The sequence below is a fragment of the Columba livia genome, chromosome 3 (genome assembly GCF_036013475.1).
Source record: "Columba livia isolate bColLiv1 breed racing homer chromosome 3, bColLiv1.pat.W.v2, whole genome shotgun sequence".
Lineage (NCBI taxonomy): Eukaryota > Metazoa > Chordata > Aves > Columbiformes > Columbidae > Columba > Columba livia.
Genome location: NC_088604.1, coordinates 59460894 through 59479595, shown reverse-complemented (window position 1 = coordinate 59479595; position 18702 = coordinate 59460894). Strand labels below are relative to the sequence as shown.

The window sequence follows — 18702 nt, the reverse complement described above, 5'->3', positions numbered from 1 at the left end:
TCACACTCAATTTCACACAACTATGAGGACATTTTGTAGGTGCAACAAATCAGTGTTGCATCACATCACAGAACAGCACATCGTCTCTCTAAGGGTGTTTGCAGAGGCGTTTCAAGGCAGTTATTAGCTAAGGGGACTTACTTGACACTCATCTTTGTCTTGAGTTACCCTTGTCTGTATATCAGAAAGGTCAAATGGGTATGAACTGTTCTCACCAGGGAAAGATGCCTGCAGAGCCCATGAGAAACGTCACTCTGGCTGTGAAGCGGGGGACACAAGAAATCTGAGCCTCGTGGAAATGTTGCTATGCCTTGCCCAGGGAACAGTGAGTGCCAGCTAATGAGATGAGTACAGTGTGGACGTAGATAACCAATTCATTGCCGAAGCTAGAAGTTCCATGTGACCCTGGAAATTAGTTTAACACAAAAGACACACTGAGAAATTCTAGTCAGGGCCACGACCAAGCATGACCATTTACTAAATAAGACAGAGTTAACTAAAATAGTTGCAGAGCATCTCATTTGCCAGATGCATTGTTCAAACCACTTGAGGTGCAAAAAAAGTGTTGTCCTTTCTTATAAAGAGGTGTCACCTCCTTCACTCATCACTGTTGTGTGGTACAATATGTTGCTGTCGAGGGTTAAGATTGCGGGGTGACAATAAAACCCTGGCAGATGTATTGTTAGCCCCCTCTCCCCCCCCCCCCCACTTCCCCCTCCCTCTCCCCCCTTTCCACTAAGGAGAGGCGATTGGGAGGAAAAGAAGGACAGAGTGAAGAGAGTTGGAAAAAATTAAAGATGTTTTACTAATGCTACTAATAAGAATAGAGAAAATAATACAAAATATACAAAACCAATCTTGAAAGTCTCAGCAACTGCAGAGCCAGCAACCAAAGTCCTGGATTAGACTCTGCAGCCAATCGGAGCTGGATTCAGTCTCTCACTAGGCCTCAGTTTGCAGGGACAACTAGTAAGGTCCTCTCCTAATGTCAGCCATAAGCAGAAGGGAAAAGGGAAAAGGGACGAGATCCTCGTGATCTCCCACTTTATATGAAGTATTCACGTGAATGGAATGTTATACACAGTTGGTCAGTTTCTTGCTCACTTGTTTCTCGTCGCCCCTCTCGCGAGATGTCCATCCGTGCTTATCAATAAGTTTGCATTCCATTGCTAGGTTTACCAAAACACGTGTCTGGTTCTCCAGGAAAATGCAGTTAATATGAAGGCTTTAGCTGACAGGCAAATTCACTAAAAGAGAAACTTGTTTTTAGCAAAACCAGGACAGTTGCAATGCATGAACCAGAAAAGCCAAGCTCCTGGAGTATCAGACACAATAAGGCTGCAAATGTGGGACTCTTGGTGTTGGATGGAGCAAGTGCAAGAGAGTTCTTTTGCTTAACAACTGTAGGGCAGGTCTAACCTTTCTGAAACAGAAAGTTTCCTCCATATTTTCCTGTAGATCCCCTGAGTGAGGAGGTTTCACTGGATGATCTCACTGGTAAGTATATAAGAGACAGTAGCACCACACATATTAATACAGGGATGCAGTGTGGTCTGGGGGCAATTCTCCTTATTGAACAAAAGTCAGAGGGGCTCCAACATGTCCTAGGCTGAGAAGCAAGTAGTGTAGACTCAGTCTGGACCCAACAGGGCATCTGTTTTCCCAGAACGAATTTGTTCTGGCAAATAAAAAGCAAGTGGGCAATACCTCTTTACACATAGCGCAGTTTAAGGAGATCAATGCCCATCACAGGGATTTTTTGTTGTGGAGCAGGGACCACCTTTATTGATCGGGGGATGTTGAGTGCATGCATTTGGACTGCATGTATGGCATTGGTGCTGTGCACAAAAGAGGTCTTTGTCCTCTCGGTCCTTAAAACAGGTTTCTGATCAACTGCAAAGGTGTTTAGGCAGTTGGTCAATGAACTTTAGGATAATTTGCTGGTGCAAATCACATCAGCTCCACTGACATCATGGCAGTTCATGCTGAAGGTATGGATCAAAATTAACAAAAGCACCTACAAGTGGGGCTGAGGGCAGTTTCATGTTGTGAATCATCCTCAAAACCAATTAGATACATAAAGTCCAAATGTATTTATTTTTCTGCCAGCCCATGACTGCATATTCTATTCTATTCTATTACTATCCAAATTCCTCCCACATGAGGGACCTGGGATCGTGGCTTTGTGTTCCCCAGCCTGGGTCTCCCTGAGAAGGGACCATGACCATACTCTCCAGCAAGCCCTGCTGTGATGCATCATCTCACTACTGTGGGAGCTCTCTGTGTGGGTCGACAGCCCTGTGAGGAACAAAACCTCTGCAGGGAAGTCAGTGAAGGCAAGCCCCTAGTGGGGGAAAACCTTGGGAATATTTTTTTACTGATGAAGTAAAGTTTGGGATGAGAAATGCTAGTTTAAACTAGAGATTCTAGTTTAAGCATGGGCAGATTTGCCATATTGAGTATATCCGGGTTAAATTTATGTCAGCCTCAATGGGTGCTTTAAAACTGAGCTAATTTATACCTAAAATGGAACAGATGTTTCAACGTGTTTGGAAATTTAACTGATGTGGGAGCCAGATTCCTCAGATGATCAACAAAGGGAAATATTCTCCCCACTTAACATGGGCTTTCAGATCCCTGGTCTCTGACATCTCCTTTGGCACACCTTTCCTTTCCTCACCACCTACTGAGGAAGTTTAGGGTGATCAGGAAGCTGAATTAGACTGTGTGATACCATTTCACACATAACGTGCTTTAACTTCCGGTCAGCCCTGAAGTGGTCATGCAGTTGGACTAGATGATTATTGCAAATCCTTTCCAAGTCAACTACTCTATTATTCTGTTCCCATGTAAAAAACCCACTTGTTTTGTCTACCTTTTATTGTGAGCTGTTGAGGTCATTTAAATGCAGTTTTAAACCCATGTCAGGGACAGTGGGGAAGATGGGAGAAAGATCAGGCAAGAAGGATCAAGGAGGATGGAAGAAAGCTCAAGGGCTCACAAGAAAAGTGAAATCCATGGGCGTGAGGAAGAAAGTAAATCTCTCTTTCAGTCCATCACTCTCCTTATGCAATCTTATGTGGTCTGTTGTGGTCTTTCTTTATGTATTTTATTCAATTAAGCAAGCCAAAACCCAGACCTGGAACATTGCCCTAAAGCCCAGTGAATTACCCTGGAGACAAATTTAGTCCCCTTGACTCTGCTACTGTGATTCTTTGGTTAACTAACTACCTGAGTTAAAGCATGATTCATTAGCACAGTTATATGCAGGACCTTTTCTGGTTTTTGTCCCTGCATTTTGAAATATTGTAAGCTGTATGGCTTTGCACTAGCTTGGAAAACACGGGTAAAAGGTATGAGTGTCTAGAATTCACATCAATATCTTTGATGTTAGAGCAATATTTCAGACTTTTACAAAACATGTGGTTATTATATTAATTTATAATGCACATAAATTTGTTGTTAACAGGCATTCATGCTCAGCATTGCTTTGCATGACATTTGTTTGCAATGTGGTTTTTTGAGCTTCTACATTTTGCAGCGCTGCTGTGGCCTGACCTTAAATTTCACAGAAATGAACAGCATCAAATTTATATTGTATTGTGGTTTACTCTGGAAAAAGAGATAGTGGTAGGGATTAAATCAAGTGCTCAAACATAAGCGAGTGCTTAAATATTTGGTTGGATCTGAACCAGGATAATAAGCCTTGGAAATGTGCATGTTTCACTGAGGATCAGTACACAAAAGTCCTATTTTTCTCAATTTAAAAGTGATCTTGAATTCTTTATTTTATGACAAGATTCCTAGCACTGTTCATTTGTACTGAATCATCTTTTAATGCATGCATCCATGTGGTTTGAAAATGACACTCCTAGTATTTATCTAGTTCATTATTCTTGTTCTGTTCAAATGGTGCCTCATGAGGCCTTTATTTTACACTGTATCAGCTGTACACTACCAAGCTGCAGTAGAAAGACAAGACATACCAAAATGAAAAATAGAACAAGGATTGTGAATTGCTTGCTTTTTCTATTGCCTCACCCCAGACAAGGTTTATCTAAAACCCCTTTTTAACATGTCGGCTACCCCAGGAACTGGTTTGCCTTTTCACAGAATGTTTGTGGTAGTGAAGTGCAAACCAATTTAGAATCTTTTTGGATAGCTGGATGCTGATTTACAGAATTTCAAATTGCACGATGTGTTTTCAAAAATACCAGCCACATAGGTTAATGTTATCTAACTTGAGAGAACCTACAAGTTTGGAAGGCTTTTTTAGGTGTGAAAATGGTCACAACAAGGAAAAAAATATCTTTCACAGTAATAAGACATGGCAATGTCACTGGGAGGTTCTTCCTAAATATTTTAGGACTCCATTTTGCAAGAAGCAAAGTAGTCTTTTTCAACGCCAAGGCTGAACTTAAACTGCGTACTGGTGTCCATAACTGAAATGTAGGACATCATTGCCACTGACTTCTGTGCTCCTCTTCATGATTTTACTTTCAAGTATATGAATGAGGGAAAGTCTTGGCAGATCAAGCCATGGGCTTTGCCTTCTGAAAGACAGAGACCTTGGTACTGTGAAAACAGGGAGCCACAGCAGCATGCCCCAGCCAATGCTCCCGTCTCTCTGCAATGACAGTGGTTCAATCTGCTGCTACTGAACACAAAATTTGGCCCTCTGAGAACTACCTAGAAAAGGCAGGGGACTACTTGTGTTTTGGCATACTACAGTCCACTTAAACAGTGACTGGAGCCAATATTCTGATCTTGGTGCTCTGGATTATATAAATATCTCTCTAGTAATAGTTATATGTTAATAAACATAATGATGCAAAGGTGCTGCTTAAGAGGAATGGCTCCTGTGCCTAAAATTAGGCATAGTTTTAAAGTTTGACTCAGATTAGTTAGTGATTAGTTAGTGATTAGTTAGTTAGTGACTCAGATTAGCTCGCCAAAATAAAGCATTTTACCTCCAGACCCACTTTATAAGAAGTTCTAGAGAATTAATCTTGCTGCAATTCTAACTAGAAATTGGGCCTAACAATCCCCTTTTGTTCTACAGGAACATTATATTCTGTAAAGTGGTGCACTGTCAAGTGAGTCTAGCATACCATCTCCTACAAGCTTTCATACGATAATCAAGGCTGTGTATCATCAGCCAAATTTGCCCTTCTTACTTTGTAGGCCAAGTGTTGCATTTAATCGTTCAGTAGAAGTGGCCTTTGATAGTCATATCAAAGACAACGAAAGATTTTACATTTGTTTTCCTTGACCATGTTCTGGAGAGAAGATCATTGTGACACTGAAATGTGTAAAAAAGTTGATGGGGCATATGTCAAGCTTCATAAAATCCAGTTTCCCTTGGGAGAGAGAGTTGGGAGGAATTTTTTAGAGGGAATCTGATCTTGGGCCAGCTTTGTGCAAAAACTAGAACTGTCAGTAGGACTTCAAGTGCAAAGATTGTATCTTATTTCACTTGTAAAGATCACCAAACTAAAACATGTGAGAAAATAATAATGGTAGAAAGGTAAAAATGTCCAGTCACTGCTGAGGAAGGTGGAGACTGGCAGCCCAAGTGCAGAGGGGATGGCCCGATGGTAAGTCTGTGCATGGAGTCAGGAGACTGTTCCTCTCCACAGCATCTGAGTTTCAATGTCATATTGAGCTCAGGGAGGAAAGCCAGGGAAAGGGGGCACAGCAGGACCTCCAGCTGCTGATGCCTTTGAAAATCCACCCTCAGCCAGAAAACTGTTATGAACAAAGGAGAACTAAAAGACACGTGCTGGGTGGCCCAGAGCCTTCACACCTTCCTCCTTGCTGCCGCCCTTCAGCAGCAACTGAAGTAAAGCATGAGCAGCAGCGGCCAGTGAGGGGCTTGATCATTGCAGGCCTCTCACCAAACACATCAGTGTTGTAACAGGTTGCATATCCTTTCCACTGGGCATTTTCTGAAGCATATGCACAAACCTCTGTTTTGCAAGAGCAAAGGCTTAAGTTGCCCCAAACTGCAGTGTCCCAACAGCAATTTTCTGTTGTGCACCCCTTTAAGGACCAACATTGGCCTTTAGATACTGGAAAAACAGGCTTGTTTACCCCACCCAGCTGGGTTTTAAAAAGTGAATTATGTGATAATCTGAACTAATTCATGCACAACTTCTTCATGAATTAGACCCTCTGGCTTCTGCAGTCATTCCTCTGAAAATGCCTTAGAGGATTATCCTGGATTCAATATTCTGAACAAATAAACAACTACAAACAGGAATATACATTTCAGGTTTTAATTAAAAGGCCTTTTTTTGATTACAGTATCATTATAATAAGCTTATTATAACAAGTACATTTTCCCTTGAAAGCTTGTTTTCTTTTCTTGTTTTTTTGTTTTTTTTCTCTCTCTCTTTTTTTCTTTCTGTTTGCCCTCCAAGTTGTTCTGCCTTTATGGGACAGTATATAGCAAAAGATGAGAGAGAGAGACAGTGGCTGTGAAATCCAGTTGCAAATAGAATTGTCATCTCATACATCAGTTCAAATCAGCTTCTATTAGGGGACCAGAAAATATGTACAGACTATTACATACCTGCCCACAGTAAATCTATGATGCATCCAACTGATGTATTTGCAGCTGAGTACTGTTGTTGCACAAGATGGGCCACAAATCACATTAACTAAGAAAATTCTACCACTCCCAGAACTTTATACATCTATCATTTCTTGCCCAGTAATCTTTCATATTGGAATCACTGCCTATAAGAAAGACCTTCTGGTTTGTGACTACTCTTTGAAGCAGAAAAATGGATGGTAATTGAAGATCACTGAAAACAGGTTTAAGAATACATTTAACAGCTTGCATGAAACCTGAAAATGTATACCAGGCATTACATTTTTTTTTTCAAGTTCATGGAAATAAAAATTACAACAGTAAAAAAAAAAAAAAGTGTGTAAAATGCAGGCTCACAGTGGTGAGAAGTTTAGGGGAGGAAGGATAGCTGGGGAAAATCAGAGGTGAAGTACGTCACAGTGCCTTACTTCTCAACTGGCCCAGAAAACGGGGGAAGGAGCTAAAGTGTTGGTCTCAAAGTCTCTTCCCCCAAAATGCTCCTGTTGTTCTAACATAAACTGGAGGAGGTGCCAGTGAAGGGTGACTTCCATGGTACACTGGAAAGTTCCTTAAAAAAAGCACATGTGAGTGTTGAGCCTATTACATAGTGAGGCAAATAGTACAAACACTGGACAGCAATTTTTAAGTACAGCCTCAGAGATAAAATAATTAAATCCCACTTGTCCTAACGTATGTTTTTTCAAGGAGTCAACCTAAAGAATTAACCATTAAAAACAAACACAGTGTGCCACAAGAAAAGAAAAATAATTTAAGATTTGCCACAACACATCAGCTTTTTTTTGATCACCAATGGTACCAGGTAACTTTCAACCAGTGGTCATAAAGCTTCTCATAGAGAAGTGCCTTGGAAGTCATAGGAAAGTATATATTGCCTTCTTCTGCAAAGATCAGGATGCAGCCAGAGAGATGCGATTAGCTGAGGCTTCTCCTGACTCCCCTATCGCTCAGCAATAGAGGAATTCCTCTCCTTTTAATGGGCACACACAGGGTTTGACTTGACTGGTTGGCACTCTGTTGGCAGTTTACACACTCTCCAAAGCAATATAGCCACTTGTTTGCTCCATATTTGCCTGTTATTCATTTTGAGCAGCCACTTCAGTCTCATATTATGGGCCAGAGCCAGAGACAAATGGCTTTCATTAAGCAGATTCATTGATTTTTAATGCCAGTCATGGTTTTCTGCTTTGGCCTTTTGCACAAAACCATGGGCAGAGTTTCAGTCCACTTTTCTTGTATCCTACCTCTTTTATCTGCTTTGGAAAAGGGCAAACTCACTCTCACCCTTTCTTCTTTCCAATCTAAGCATTCCTCACTTTTGACAGCGCCTCTAAACCTCCTTCACCAGAGATACTACAAAAGCCTTTGCAGGGGCCATATTTTTGTGGGTGTGTGGGTGCCAGAACAGTGCTGGTGCCTTTCAGCAGCAAGCCCCCCTGCCCCAAATCCCAGCTCTGCCTCAGTGCCATCTGCCCTCATAGGTACACACCTCATCACCATGCACACTGCAAAGGTTTGTGCCATCGCCTGCAATATGCCATTTGAAATCAAGGCAAACTAGCGTTGAAGCTGGCCTTTTGTGAGAAGTAGTGTCGAGGGTTAAGATTGCGGGGTGACAATAAAACCCTGGCAGATGTATTGTTAACCCCCCCCCTCCCCCCCCCCCCCCACTCCCCCCTCCCTCTCCCCCCTTTTCACTAAGGAGAGGCGATTGGGAGGAAAAGAAGGACAGAGTGAAGAGAGTTGGAAAAAATTAAAGATGTTTTACTAATGCTACTAATAAGAATAGAGAAAATAATACAAAATATACAAAACCAATCTTGAAAGTCTCAGCAACTGCAGAGCCGGCACCTGAAGTCCTGGATTGGACTCTGCAGCCAATCGGAGCTGGATTCAGTCTCTCACTAGGCCTCAGTTTTCAGGGACAACTAGCAAGGTCCTCTTCTAATGTCGGCCATAAGCAGAAGGGAAAATGGCAAAGGGAAAAAAGGGACGAGATCCTCGTGATCTCCCACTTTATATGAAGTATTCAAGTGAATGGAATGTTATACACAGTTGGTCAGTTTCTTGGTCTCTTGTTTCTCGTAGCCCCTCTCGCGAGATGTCCATCCCTGCTTATCAATAAGTTTGCATTCCATTGCTAGGTTTACCAAAACACGTGTCTGCTTCTCCAGGAAAATGCAGTTAATATGAAGGCTTTAGCTGACAGGCAAATTCACTAAAAGAGAAACTTGTTTTTAGCAAAACCAGGACAAGTAGTTAGCCATCTAGCTATTTATGCTAATACCCAGCAGAGTCAGAAACCAGGTAAATGAAAAACCTGTGAGGTTTCATAAGCCTGGAAAAAAATCTGGTCTTGGCAAAGCCAGTCATTAGCTGTGTCCTTTGACTTCCCTCCTCTCATGGCAGCTTTGCAGTGGCTCGCTTGCGTCCTTCCCTAGTACTGATCATTTGTTACATGTTCTTAGATGGTCTGCCTGCATTGCCGGTGGGATAATCCCTTCCCTATCTTCTCTTGGACCTCTTGCTGCTAACAACCCAGTCCTCCCTTTCAAAGTCTTACATACTTCTGCCTACTTCCCTCCTAAGCTGTAAAGTCTACTTAATCTCTTTCCATAGTTTATACCTCAGAAACTTGAATTCTTTCAAGTATTGCGATGGCTGCTTTCTAAATCATACCATAAAGAACTTGATCTCACACAATGCATGTATAGGAAAGGAAAAAGTGCTAAGCAACAAATGAATACCAAGGGAATCCAATATTTCATTAATGAGAGCTGCTGAGCAGCTTCCAATTTGCTTCTGCCTCCTGGCAGGAATAAGGTCAAAACAAGGACATTTTTCATTCACGCACCTCACTTGAATGTTGAGTACCCTCAGTCTCACAGTATCTCTCCGATGTTTCTGCTCCTCTGATGTCTGTTAATTTTTTGAAAATATTTTTTTCATTTACTACATAGCTGTAAAGTTAGGAAGTATGGAAGAAATAATGTGAGGGTTTGAGACATCTCTTTGCTTAGCGCCCAAATGTAAAGCTCATTAAGTTGGCTATGTTAGCTCAAACAAAAGGGCCACTCAATCAATCTGTTACCCTGCCTCCAACAGTAGCCAGTAGCAGATGCCAAGGGAAAATACAGAAGAAAAGGCACATGCAGCATGCACAGTGCGTCCTTCTGGCTATCAGTAATTTAGGGACTCCAAGAAAATTGTTGGGCATTTGTTTTCACTATTGTGAATAATAGTCCTTGAGGGATTTTTCCACACATACAGAGAAATAATGTTTCAACAACCCACACTTTAACCCACTAATGTTTTTCATACCCAAAGAATCCTGTGAAAGCGAGTTCCATAGTTGGACACAGCATACACCTTTACAGAAGGCATATTTCTATTTCTAAAAGCTTTTTTCATTCAGTTGTTTAACTATGTTGATCTATTTATTTTTATCTTATTTGGTTGTGTTTCAAGGCTCTAATAAGGTCATTTAAACATTTTCCATAACACCATTAAAGCATTTACCCTGATCATTTTAATTTCTTTATAGAAAGCAGGGTTATTCTAAAATTTTTCTCCTTTTGAAACAAAATGTGGTAGGGTACTGGATCTTCCATTTCTACAAGAACATTGAATTTGAAATGTTATAACCAATATAACAGAGCATCTTTGTGAATTACATCTTGAACTACTCCTGCTCAGCACTTACGCAAGATTTGCTTTTTTTCACTCATTAAGTATCAGTTAAAGTGCTAAAAGAAACCACCTTCTATGGTATCTAAAATGTAGTCCCAGCACTGTGCACCATTATGCAACTTATTCAGCCTTAATGGAGCAGCTGTAATCTTGCATTATTATTCTGCTTTCTGCCTTTACAGTGCCAGTGGCTTTGTTTAGAGGTGAATGTCACCATCCTGGCCAAGGGGTTGTTTGTGTACCTGAATCCTCTGCTCTTCCTCTTTAGGCAAGGAATGTCAGGGCATCGAGATTCTGAGAATATTTAATGAAATGGTTAAACTTCCTGATCCAATGCAATATTTTCTTCTGCATTTGAAGTGGATGTTCTTTTCTCTAGATTATACTATAATAAAAGACCATTGAAGTGTACGATTTTTCTTAACTGCTGTCAACATAAAACTCACTGCAGGTCACCAAAGGTGAGTTATTAACTGCAGCCACTGCATGAACACATCCCCTAGTTGGTGAATCTAGGACAGAGACTCATGCTGAGCCCATAGCCTCATCTCTTACCCCCATCTGATCTGGAAAGCACCAGCTCTTTTCCCATCTGTTCCACAAATATCAGCCAAGGGGAGCTGGAGCAGATGCTGAAACCTATTGAGTGTGTGCAACGTGGTTACTGGCACAGCATCTTTTTGAAATAATGTTAGAATGTGTAGCGGATGGAGACATGGTGGGGTTATCTGGATCCTCTTTACAAGGATGGGCTGATTTTCCCTGTAAAATGTTGTTGCTTAGGCAGAGCACATAGTTGACTTCGCAGTGACTTTGGCAGCATGCAGGTTAAATTTCTGCAGCACTGCATGCACACGGCACAGTCATTATGAATGGGAGCCTGAACCTAGTTACTGGCTCCCCAAGAGAAAGCCATATCCCTGCCATACCTACAGCAGCTGCTGCTTTCTGGCAAAGGTACAAATAGTAAAAGCAATCCCAGAGAGGTGCTAAAAGCAAAGAATCGATCGTTATCGCTGCCTCAGCTTGGGGAAAGGAATAAATAAAATGTAATAAGTCTCAGATTTCTACAACTGCTTGTTCTCCATGGGGAATAAGCCTCTCCACTCCTCACCAGCCAAACAGAGGTCAGAGCCATGCCAGAGGAAGTAGCTACCATTAGCAGACATGAAGAACAGATCTGGTGTGTCGGTGGGATCTGTCTGAACTAAATGACTAATTGAAATAAGAGTAGCTAGGCACTACTGCAGCTGATGCAGATGCTCCAATCTTTTGGTTTCTTAGCAGGCAAATAATACATTTCAAACCCCCAGACAACTCATAGTTAGCCTGACAGGGCCAGTCTGTCCTTGGAAAAATGCACAGTATTGGAGCAGCCGCACTGCCACACACTTCAGGTGTGGCACAAACCGTACCCTGGTGCCCGTCACACTGCTGAAGCTCATATGGACTTGCTGCTTTGCATTTTGGCAGTCCTGGTGGTGAAGGCGGACAAATTACAATAAGGAGATCCCCATGCATTGCCAGGGCCTGGTTTTGCTGTGGTGCAGGGCTAGCTGACCTGGCAGGGAAAAACACCTGCTTGAGAAGCCAGTTCTCTTATTCTTTGCCCCTCTGCCACCTGCCATGTGTAGAGACCCCCCAGAAAATGCTCAGGGCATTTCTTTAGAGCAACGTTTGCCTCGTCAGCATTGAGTGTATTAAACATTACTGTGATCCAAGTCAGAAAAAGAAAGAAAAGCCTTTCTAGGGCTGCTGTCAGACATGGCGGCTGTGTTACAGCTGTGCGCCGCTTGGCCGTGTGTAACAGTGTGAGGCCATTGTGCAGTGTGGTCTCGACTCTCCAGAATAAAACCAGCACTTTGACAGGTCACTCCCACTGTGGGAGTGAAGCTTTTTGTATTTTTCCTTGATAAATAAATTAATAAATAAATGAAATCTTGGCAAGCTCCAGAAAACATTATTGGATTCAAATCTGTGGTACAAAGAAATACAGAGTTTGCTTTAATCTGCCCTGTTGACTCAAAGGTCAGAGATTATTTTTCCCCTTTCAGTTGGTCCTTCATAGTCTCCTTCATGTCTTTTTTTCTTTTCTACCTTTACCAGTACTGTCACGCAGGAATCCTATAAGCATCCAAAGAGATATTCCACCGAGATGCACATCCAGATGTACAGGAGTCTATTTTTAAAAGCCAACTTGAAGATTGTCCAGTGTCAGTGTCCTGAGGAATCTCCCATCTGTCATTATGCAGAAACAACATTGCACAGGAGCAATTTATAATGGCCATGTCTTAGGGTCTGAAGATACAGTTCATCCACATACATCTCTCTGCTCTTGTGTTGTGGTCATCTGCTAACCCACAACCTCTCCACGCATTATCCTCTTGCTAACGCGTCTCACTTATGAGCAAAAGGGGGGTGCTGGTTTTTATTATTTTTTTTCTTTTTTTTTAAAAAAAAAACAGGAGTGGTGCAGAAATGTAGTGTCTTTTTCTTTTCTTCCCTTGCTATCAAGGTGGTTGCACAGCCAGCTCTTCATGACTGGATTTGTTTTTGTGGGCCAGCAACACCAGCATTTAGATCACCTGTGTCATGGTGTGACATGAAGGAGCCAAAAATCAGGCCCTCTCTCTTCATTTATACCTCAGCAATCTCATTTATACGGAGCAGACAGCTGGAATAGCAAACTTGCCTCAGCGTGGCAGGTTGATTTATAAGGCGGCATAAACACACAGTGCCACTCCGAGGCTGGAGATTATTTTGGTTTGCTGCCCCACTTCTATTAGCATTATGTCACTGGAGAGTTATTTAGTCGGGGCTCCCTTTCCTACACAGATGTGCAGTCAGAGCTTGGGTCTCCAATGTTTTCTGAGTTTCCCTGGTTCCGTGTGTGCTGGCACTGCCCAGCAGTGCTGGTGCCACCTGTGGCCCGGTCGCAGGGCGCCAGGCAGGGATGATGCCCCGGGGTGATGCTGACTGCAGTGCGCTGCTTGGAGAGCATGGGTGGTCCTCGAGGGCTTGGGCTCACCCTGACCCTGAAAATCACCTTATTCTTTCAGGCAGCCTCACCTGAACTCATGGACTACCTCAGTTTACAGCAAGGAAAGTCATCCTTTCAAAGACAACACCTTTTTTTTTTTTTTCCCTTCTTCTATTTCAGTGTCCTGGCTGGTCCTGAGTGAAATTTTCCCTGGTGGGATCAGAGGACGGGCCATGGCTTTGACATCTAGCATGAACTGGGGTATAAATCTCCTCATCTCCTTGACATTTTTGACTGTAACTGGTAAGATTTCTCTGTGTCTTTGCAAGCTGATATTTTCCTAGTGGGCAAAATAAATCTTTCCTATACAAATAACATTTATAAATTGCAGCCATGGTGTCCCAGGAGCCAATTTCAGATCTTTTTTTCGATGCCGTTTGTTAGTGTAACTTCATCGTTTCCACCACATCTTTCTAAGTTTGTGCTAGTAATAATAGCCTCATGATGCTCCTTATCAGAGCACCTTGCACAATGACTGTATAGGCTGTGAATCCCGATTCTTAAAACACCATTTCCTTAGTAGATTGAAAATAGATAATATTTAGGATTTAGTTCTGCATTTTCTGAAGTCAATGGAAGTTCTGCTCTCGATTAGACTGCAGCTTTACTGATCAAATATTTTTAAAGACAATCCTATTGAAATAATTCCTTTTCACAGGAATGTCCTGGCTTTGAGAAATTTGCCTTACAGAAAGGTCTGTATAGTAACTTGGAATGTGATGATAAGCAAGGGAGAAGGTTAAATGATGATGTTAAAATTAATTGATTGACAAATATTTTTTCTATTTTATCTCATAAGTAGTCTTGCAAATTTTAGTTTTCAGTCTTATTCTGAGGAAAATATGTGTAGAAAATCAAAATATATAAGGGAACAGAAATTCCAGATTTCCTTTAACTTTACATCACTCTCCACTAGAGGCAGGCAATCAGCCCACAAAAAGTCAAGGTGGTTTTCATCCTGCTACATGCTTTTTTAGAGAGATTTGAAAATGAGTGTGTTCTATGACTAAAGTGGGGTTCAAAAGAGAGAGAGAAACCCCCCTGATTACTATCTTGACTAAAATTAGGAAAAATATGCCAGTTCAAACTCATTGTGTCCACATTAGCACTTTAGTTAGATCAAGGGTCCTCTTCAGAAGAAAATCACCTGGTTTCCCCCACTCCCTGACCTTTGGTTTGCATCACAGGGCCGTCCTGAACTGCACAAGCTTTTGGAAAAAGTAAACAAAACAAAGCAAAAGAAAACAAAGCAAACAAAAAACAAATACAAAACCAACCAAACAACAAAAAAACCCAAACAAACTAAACCAGAAAATTAACAGTGAATACACTCCAGCTGCCAATACCTGCTCAGTCCTTGGAGCAAATGAGAGCTATTCCTAAGGAAATGTCCCCAAAACGAGACCTTGGGTCCTCAGCATCAGCTGTTTCACCTGAAGCCTCCCTCCTATTGTGCAGCTTTGCTTGTTAACGCACATCTAGCTGTTATTCTGGTCTCAGTTTCAATGAGCCACAGTAACTCTATTGGCTTAGCTGGGTCTAATCTGGACTTATGGAAGTGTAACTACCAGCATTTCTAGTCTACGGCAGAAATGAAGAATTGGAAATTCTGTCTTCAAGTGAACACATGTGGAGGTCATGGTGGCCAGGAGCACCTGCACTTGGGTATCTGGTACAGAAGGCACCAAGTGAATTAACAGCTTCAACTACAATTTTTAGCTCATAACACAACTGACAAATGTTTCACCTGTCTGACTTAGTTTTAGCAGTGAAAAAGGCAGAGAGGGCTGCAGCACCCTCTTGGGTTTGTATGTGCTTTACCCTCCAATGGCTGCAGAATGCCTTCCTCAGCCTGAGGACCTACCTGTCCCTGGACAGCAGGCTAAGAAAGCCACCAGCTCCTGGCTGGCCCCATCAGGAGTTCACTCTTTGGTCCCTTTCTGGCCCAGGACTCAGGACTTGCAGTGGAAATGCTGGGAACTGAGAGACGGCGGGGATTAGCTGGAAACAAGAGCAACAGTGTGAAATATGCTTGGTTTTGCTCCATGAAAGAATTTGCAATAAAGCCAGACACGGTGGAGATTCAAGGCACTTGTAAGCCCAGTGCCTTCACACAAATCAGGAATAATGGCTGCTCACTGTTACCATCCAAAGTGACCGCAAACAAAATAAATCAATAGGTTTATGATAAGCAGGTCAATATGGGTTCTTCCACTTTCTTTCATAACGACTACTAGAAAAAGCAAAACCACTCTTCTTTTTGCGTATTATATCCAGGCACAAATAAGTGAGCCAAGAATAACAGCCTAACTTCTTTCTAACTTCTCCTGTGCATTTGGGGCTGTATCCTGTAAAAATATGGCAATGGAAAAACTTTTGTGACATTTGAAATTTAAAAATGTGTTCTTCCTTTGTAGAGCTCATTGGCTTGGCCTGGGTGTGTTTCATTTACACAATAATGAGCCTAGCATCCCTGGCTTTTATTATTGTGTTTATACCAGAGACGAAAGGATGCTCTTTGGAGCAAATATCCATGGAACTAGCTAAACAGTAAGTACTGAGCCTGTGACTGCATCCCCCGCGTGCCAGAGCGATAAAGCCTTTCAATGCTGCATTCTAAAACAAAAAAGGAAAAAAGGAAACTTCTTTTTTTTTTTTTTTTTCTGGAAAAATCAGATTCTCTCAACGCTTGAGCTGGCATGTGTTGATCTCGGTGGCCAAGTACACATTTTGTTGGTGTGGAAGGACTGGCCCAAAAGTGGTGGTGTTTCCAGCATCTCTGTGAGGAACAGGAGAGGATGAGAAGAAACATCCTCAAATTGTGCCAGGGGAGGTTTAGATTGGATATTAGGAAAAAAATAATTAATGGAAAGGGTTGTCAGACATTGAAACAGGCTGCCCAGGGAAGTGGTGGAGTCACCATCCCTGGAGGGGTTTAAAAGGCATGTAGATGAGGGCTTGGGTACATGTTTTAGAGGTGGACTTGACAGTACTAGGTTAATGATTGGACTTGATGATCATAAAGATCTTTTCCAATCAAAACAATTCTATGATTCTATGAATGCCTGCAGCCAGGCCTGGCTCCACAGCACGTTTGCTGACTGGCATTCCTGGAGAGGAGGTGGGCTGTGTTCTCACATTTAGGGCTGTTCGTCTTGATCTGCATGCAGAAAAAGGAAAGGAGTGAGGCCCTATCTCAAATACCTCAGGTCTCCATGTGAGTTCTGATAGCTCTTCTAGATGGGCATTTTTTGTGCATTTACTGAGCCTTGTGGCTCTGTAGACTCCATGAGCTCATACTCAAAAAAGGTTTTTCCAGCATGAGTTTTGTGTTCCCATCTCACCACATAAAAAGGGTAGAAGAGCAATGAGATAGTGTTGGTGACGTGAATGCCATGTGTCTTCTCCTTTAATACGAACCATTCCAACTGGTTTTGTGTCTTTTGACAGTCTTTTCTCACCCCTCAGAAGCAGAGTGGCCCTTGGAATGACATAAGTTCAACAAAAGCAGCACATCAGTTTGGAGAACAGAATTAAACAGTCTGCTGATACACATGCTGTGTACTCACAATCTCCAAATGCAAGTGTCATTGACCATAAATTAACTGGCAATTTTTATAATACTATCGGTTTGCTACTGTCCCCATTCTTTTCAGGAGTTTTTGGCCATAGAAGAGGTAAAAAACCTAAACATCCCTGTTTTTTAAAATCCAGCACTCTCCTGATCTGTTCAAAGATCTGTTCAAATATTCAAAAAATCACTTGATTTTTTTGGACTCAGAAGTTACCAGCATAATCAAGAAAAGGATAAAGAAAGTATAGTGAAAACAGTATAGTGGACTTTTTTTTTTTTTCAGTGCTGATGGCTTGGGGCGAGAGTCAGGCATCACCACAGCTGGTGGCATGTTGCTACAAGGGAGGTAGCATCCCCCAAGTTAATCTGCATGCCCAGGCTTGACAGGGCCATGCAGACTCCTTCGGCCTCTCCCAGCTGCCAGCCTGCCAGCAGGACAAATGACACCCAGAGAAAAAGGCTTGAGGGCACAGGTAGAATTATTCAAACTGAAAATAAGACACATACTTTTTCACACTGGAAGTGACCAAGGCGTGAACAGCCTAGTGCAATGTGTCACCCTGTGGTTGGGTTTTTTAGGTTACCAGAGAATACTTTTTCTTTCTAATGGGTAACGCCGCGACTCAGCCAGGCTTGAAGGAGCTTGTTTATGGCCTAATTAAGAGCAATTATGGCAGTGCAGAAAGCCCGGAGCTGATGGCGCTGCCGGAGCCGGAGGGCTCGCCCTCTTCGCGGTCACTGAGAAACTGGCGTCTCCGGTCCAGCCTGCGCTGCGCCCCCGGGCGCCCCCTCTTCCCTCCTCTTGAAAGAACCACACAAACCCCCGGCACCTGGAGCCGGCGGGGGGACGATCGTGCGGCGGGGCCGCCCCCGCGCGGGCAGGCGGGGAAGCGCCGGGGCCGCCGGAGCATCCCCGGGGATTCGGGGTTCGGCTGCCGGGGCGCTGCACAGCCGTGCCCTCAGCGGCAGCCTATGGAGCACGGGGAGCATTCTGCCAGCGGCATTCAATCGCAAACCTTCATGAGTTTTTTGGTTTTGTTTTTCTTCCCCAGGAAATACGTGAAGAGCCCCTTGTGCTGGATGAGCCAGCACAGAGAGAAACTCGTGCCAGTGGAACTTGCCAAGAGAGAGAAAGAGCAGCTCTACTAGACCTGGTGCAATCAAAGCAGCTTTCACCAAAACACTGATTTTTTAAAACAAACAAACAAACAAACAAAGAAACTTCAGCGATGCTCACACTCTGATGCAACACATGGTATCTTTATTATACACAAGATATTCTCTCTTTCATTTCTTTGTAGAGCTTCTTTCAGTGGCAGTTTGCAGTCAACATTAAAGATTGTTGTAGTTTGTAACTTACTGGAAACCTTGGCTCCGTGTGTTTCAAATCACCATTCCTCACCTCCCCTGAGGTTGCTCACCTCTTACATACAGTAGGTGAATGGAAATTGGAGTATTGTGCACAATTCTAGTTAGCCATATTCAACAAGTTCAGTCTGGAAGAAGTACAAAGAACACCTGGGTTCCAAGGAGAAGGAAGAGTCTCACAGGAGGAACCCACCCAAGACAGGTCTATTTAGCCTAGCAAAAAAGGGGCTGGAAAGTGTTAACAACTCACTGTCAGTATGTTAGGGAAGACAACACTATGGAGCAAAAATGGACAACTGGATTGTAAAGGATGATGTTAGTGCAGAACAACTGGGTATGAACTGTTTACAAATTACTTTAGGCTTCAGTTTAACAAGACTTGAAAAAGGATCTTGTTCATCAGAACTTCACTATTTA

General features: G+C 42.5%; 1 protein-coding gene across 2 annotated transcripts in view; it reads left to right on the top strand.

Moving 5' to 3' along the window:
- SLC2A12 (solute carrier family 2 member 12) overlaps nucleotides 1-18283 on the top strand; it is a 30076-nt gene extending 11793 nt beyond the window's left edge. Inside the window, exons 3-5 of one of the 2 annotated variants that reach the window (XM_005509398.3) lie at nucleotides 13464-13586; nucleotides 15761-15893; nucleotides 17970-18283. In XM_005509398.3, coding sequence (XP_005509455.2) covers nucleotides 13464-13586; nucleotides 15761-15893; nucleotides 17970-18066 — 353 coding nt within the window. In that variant the 3' untranslated portion in view covers nucleotides 18067-18283. Of the gene's footprint in view, nucleotides 1-218; nucleotides 6958-13463; nucleotides 13587-15760; nucleotides 15894-17969 lie in introns of those variants that run through there. The other variant, XM_021297123.2, reaches the window with a different exon arrangement.
- The last annotated feature ends 419 nt before the right edge of the window (nucleotides 18284-18702 follow it).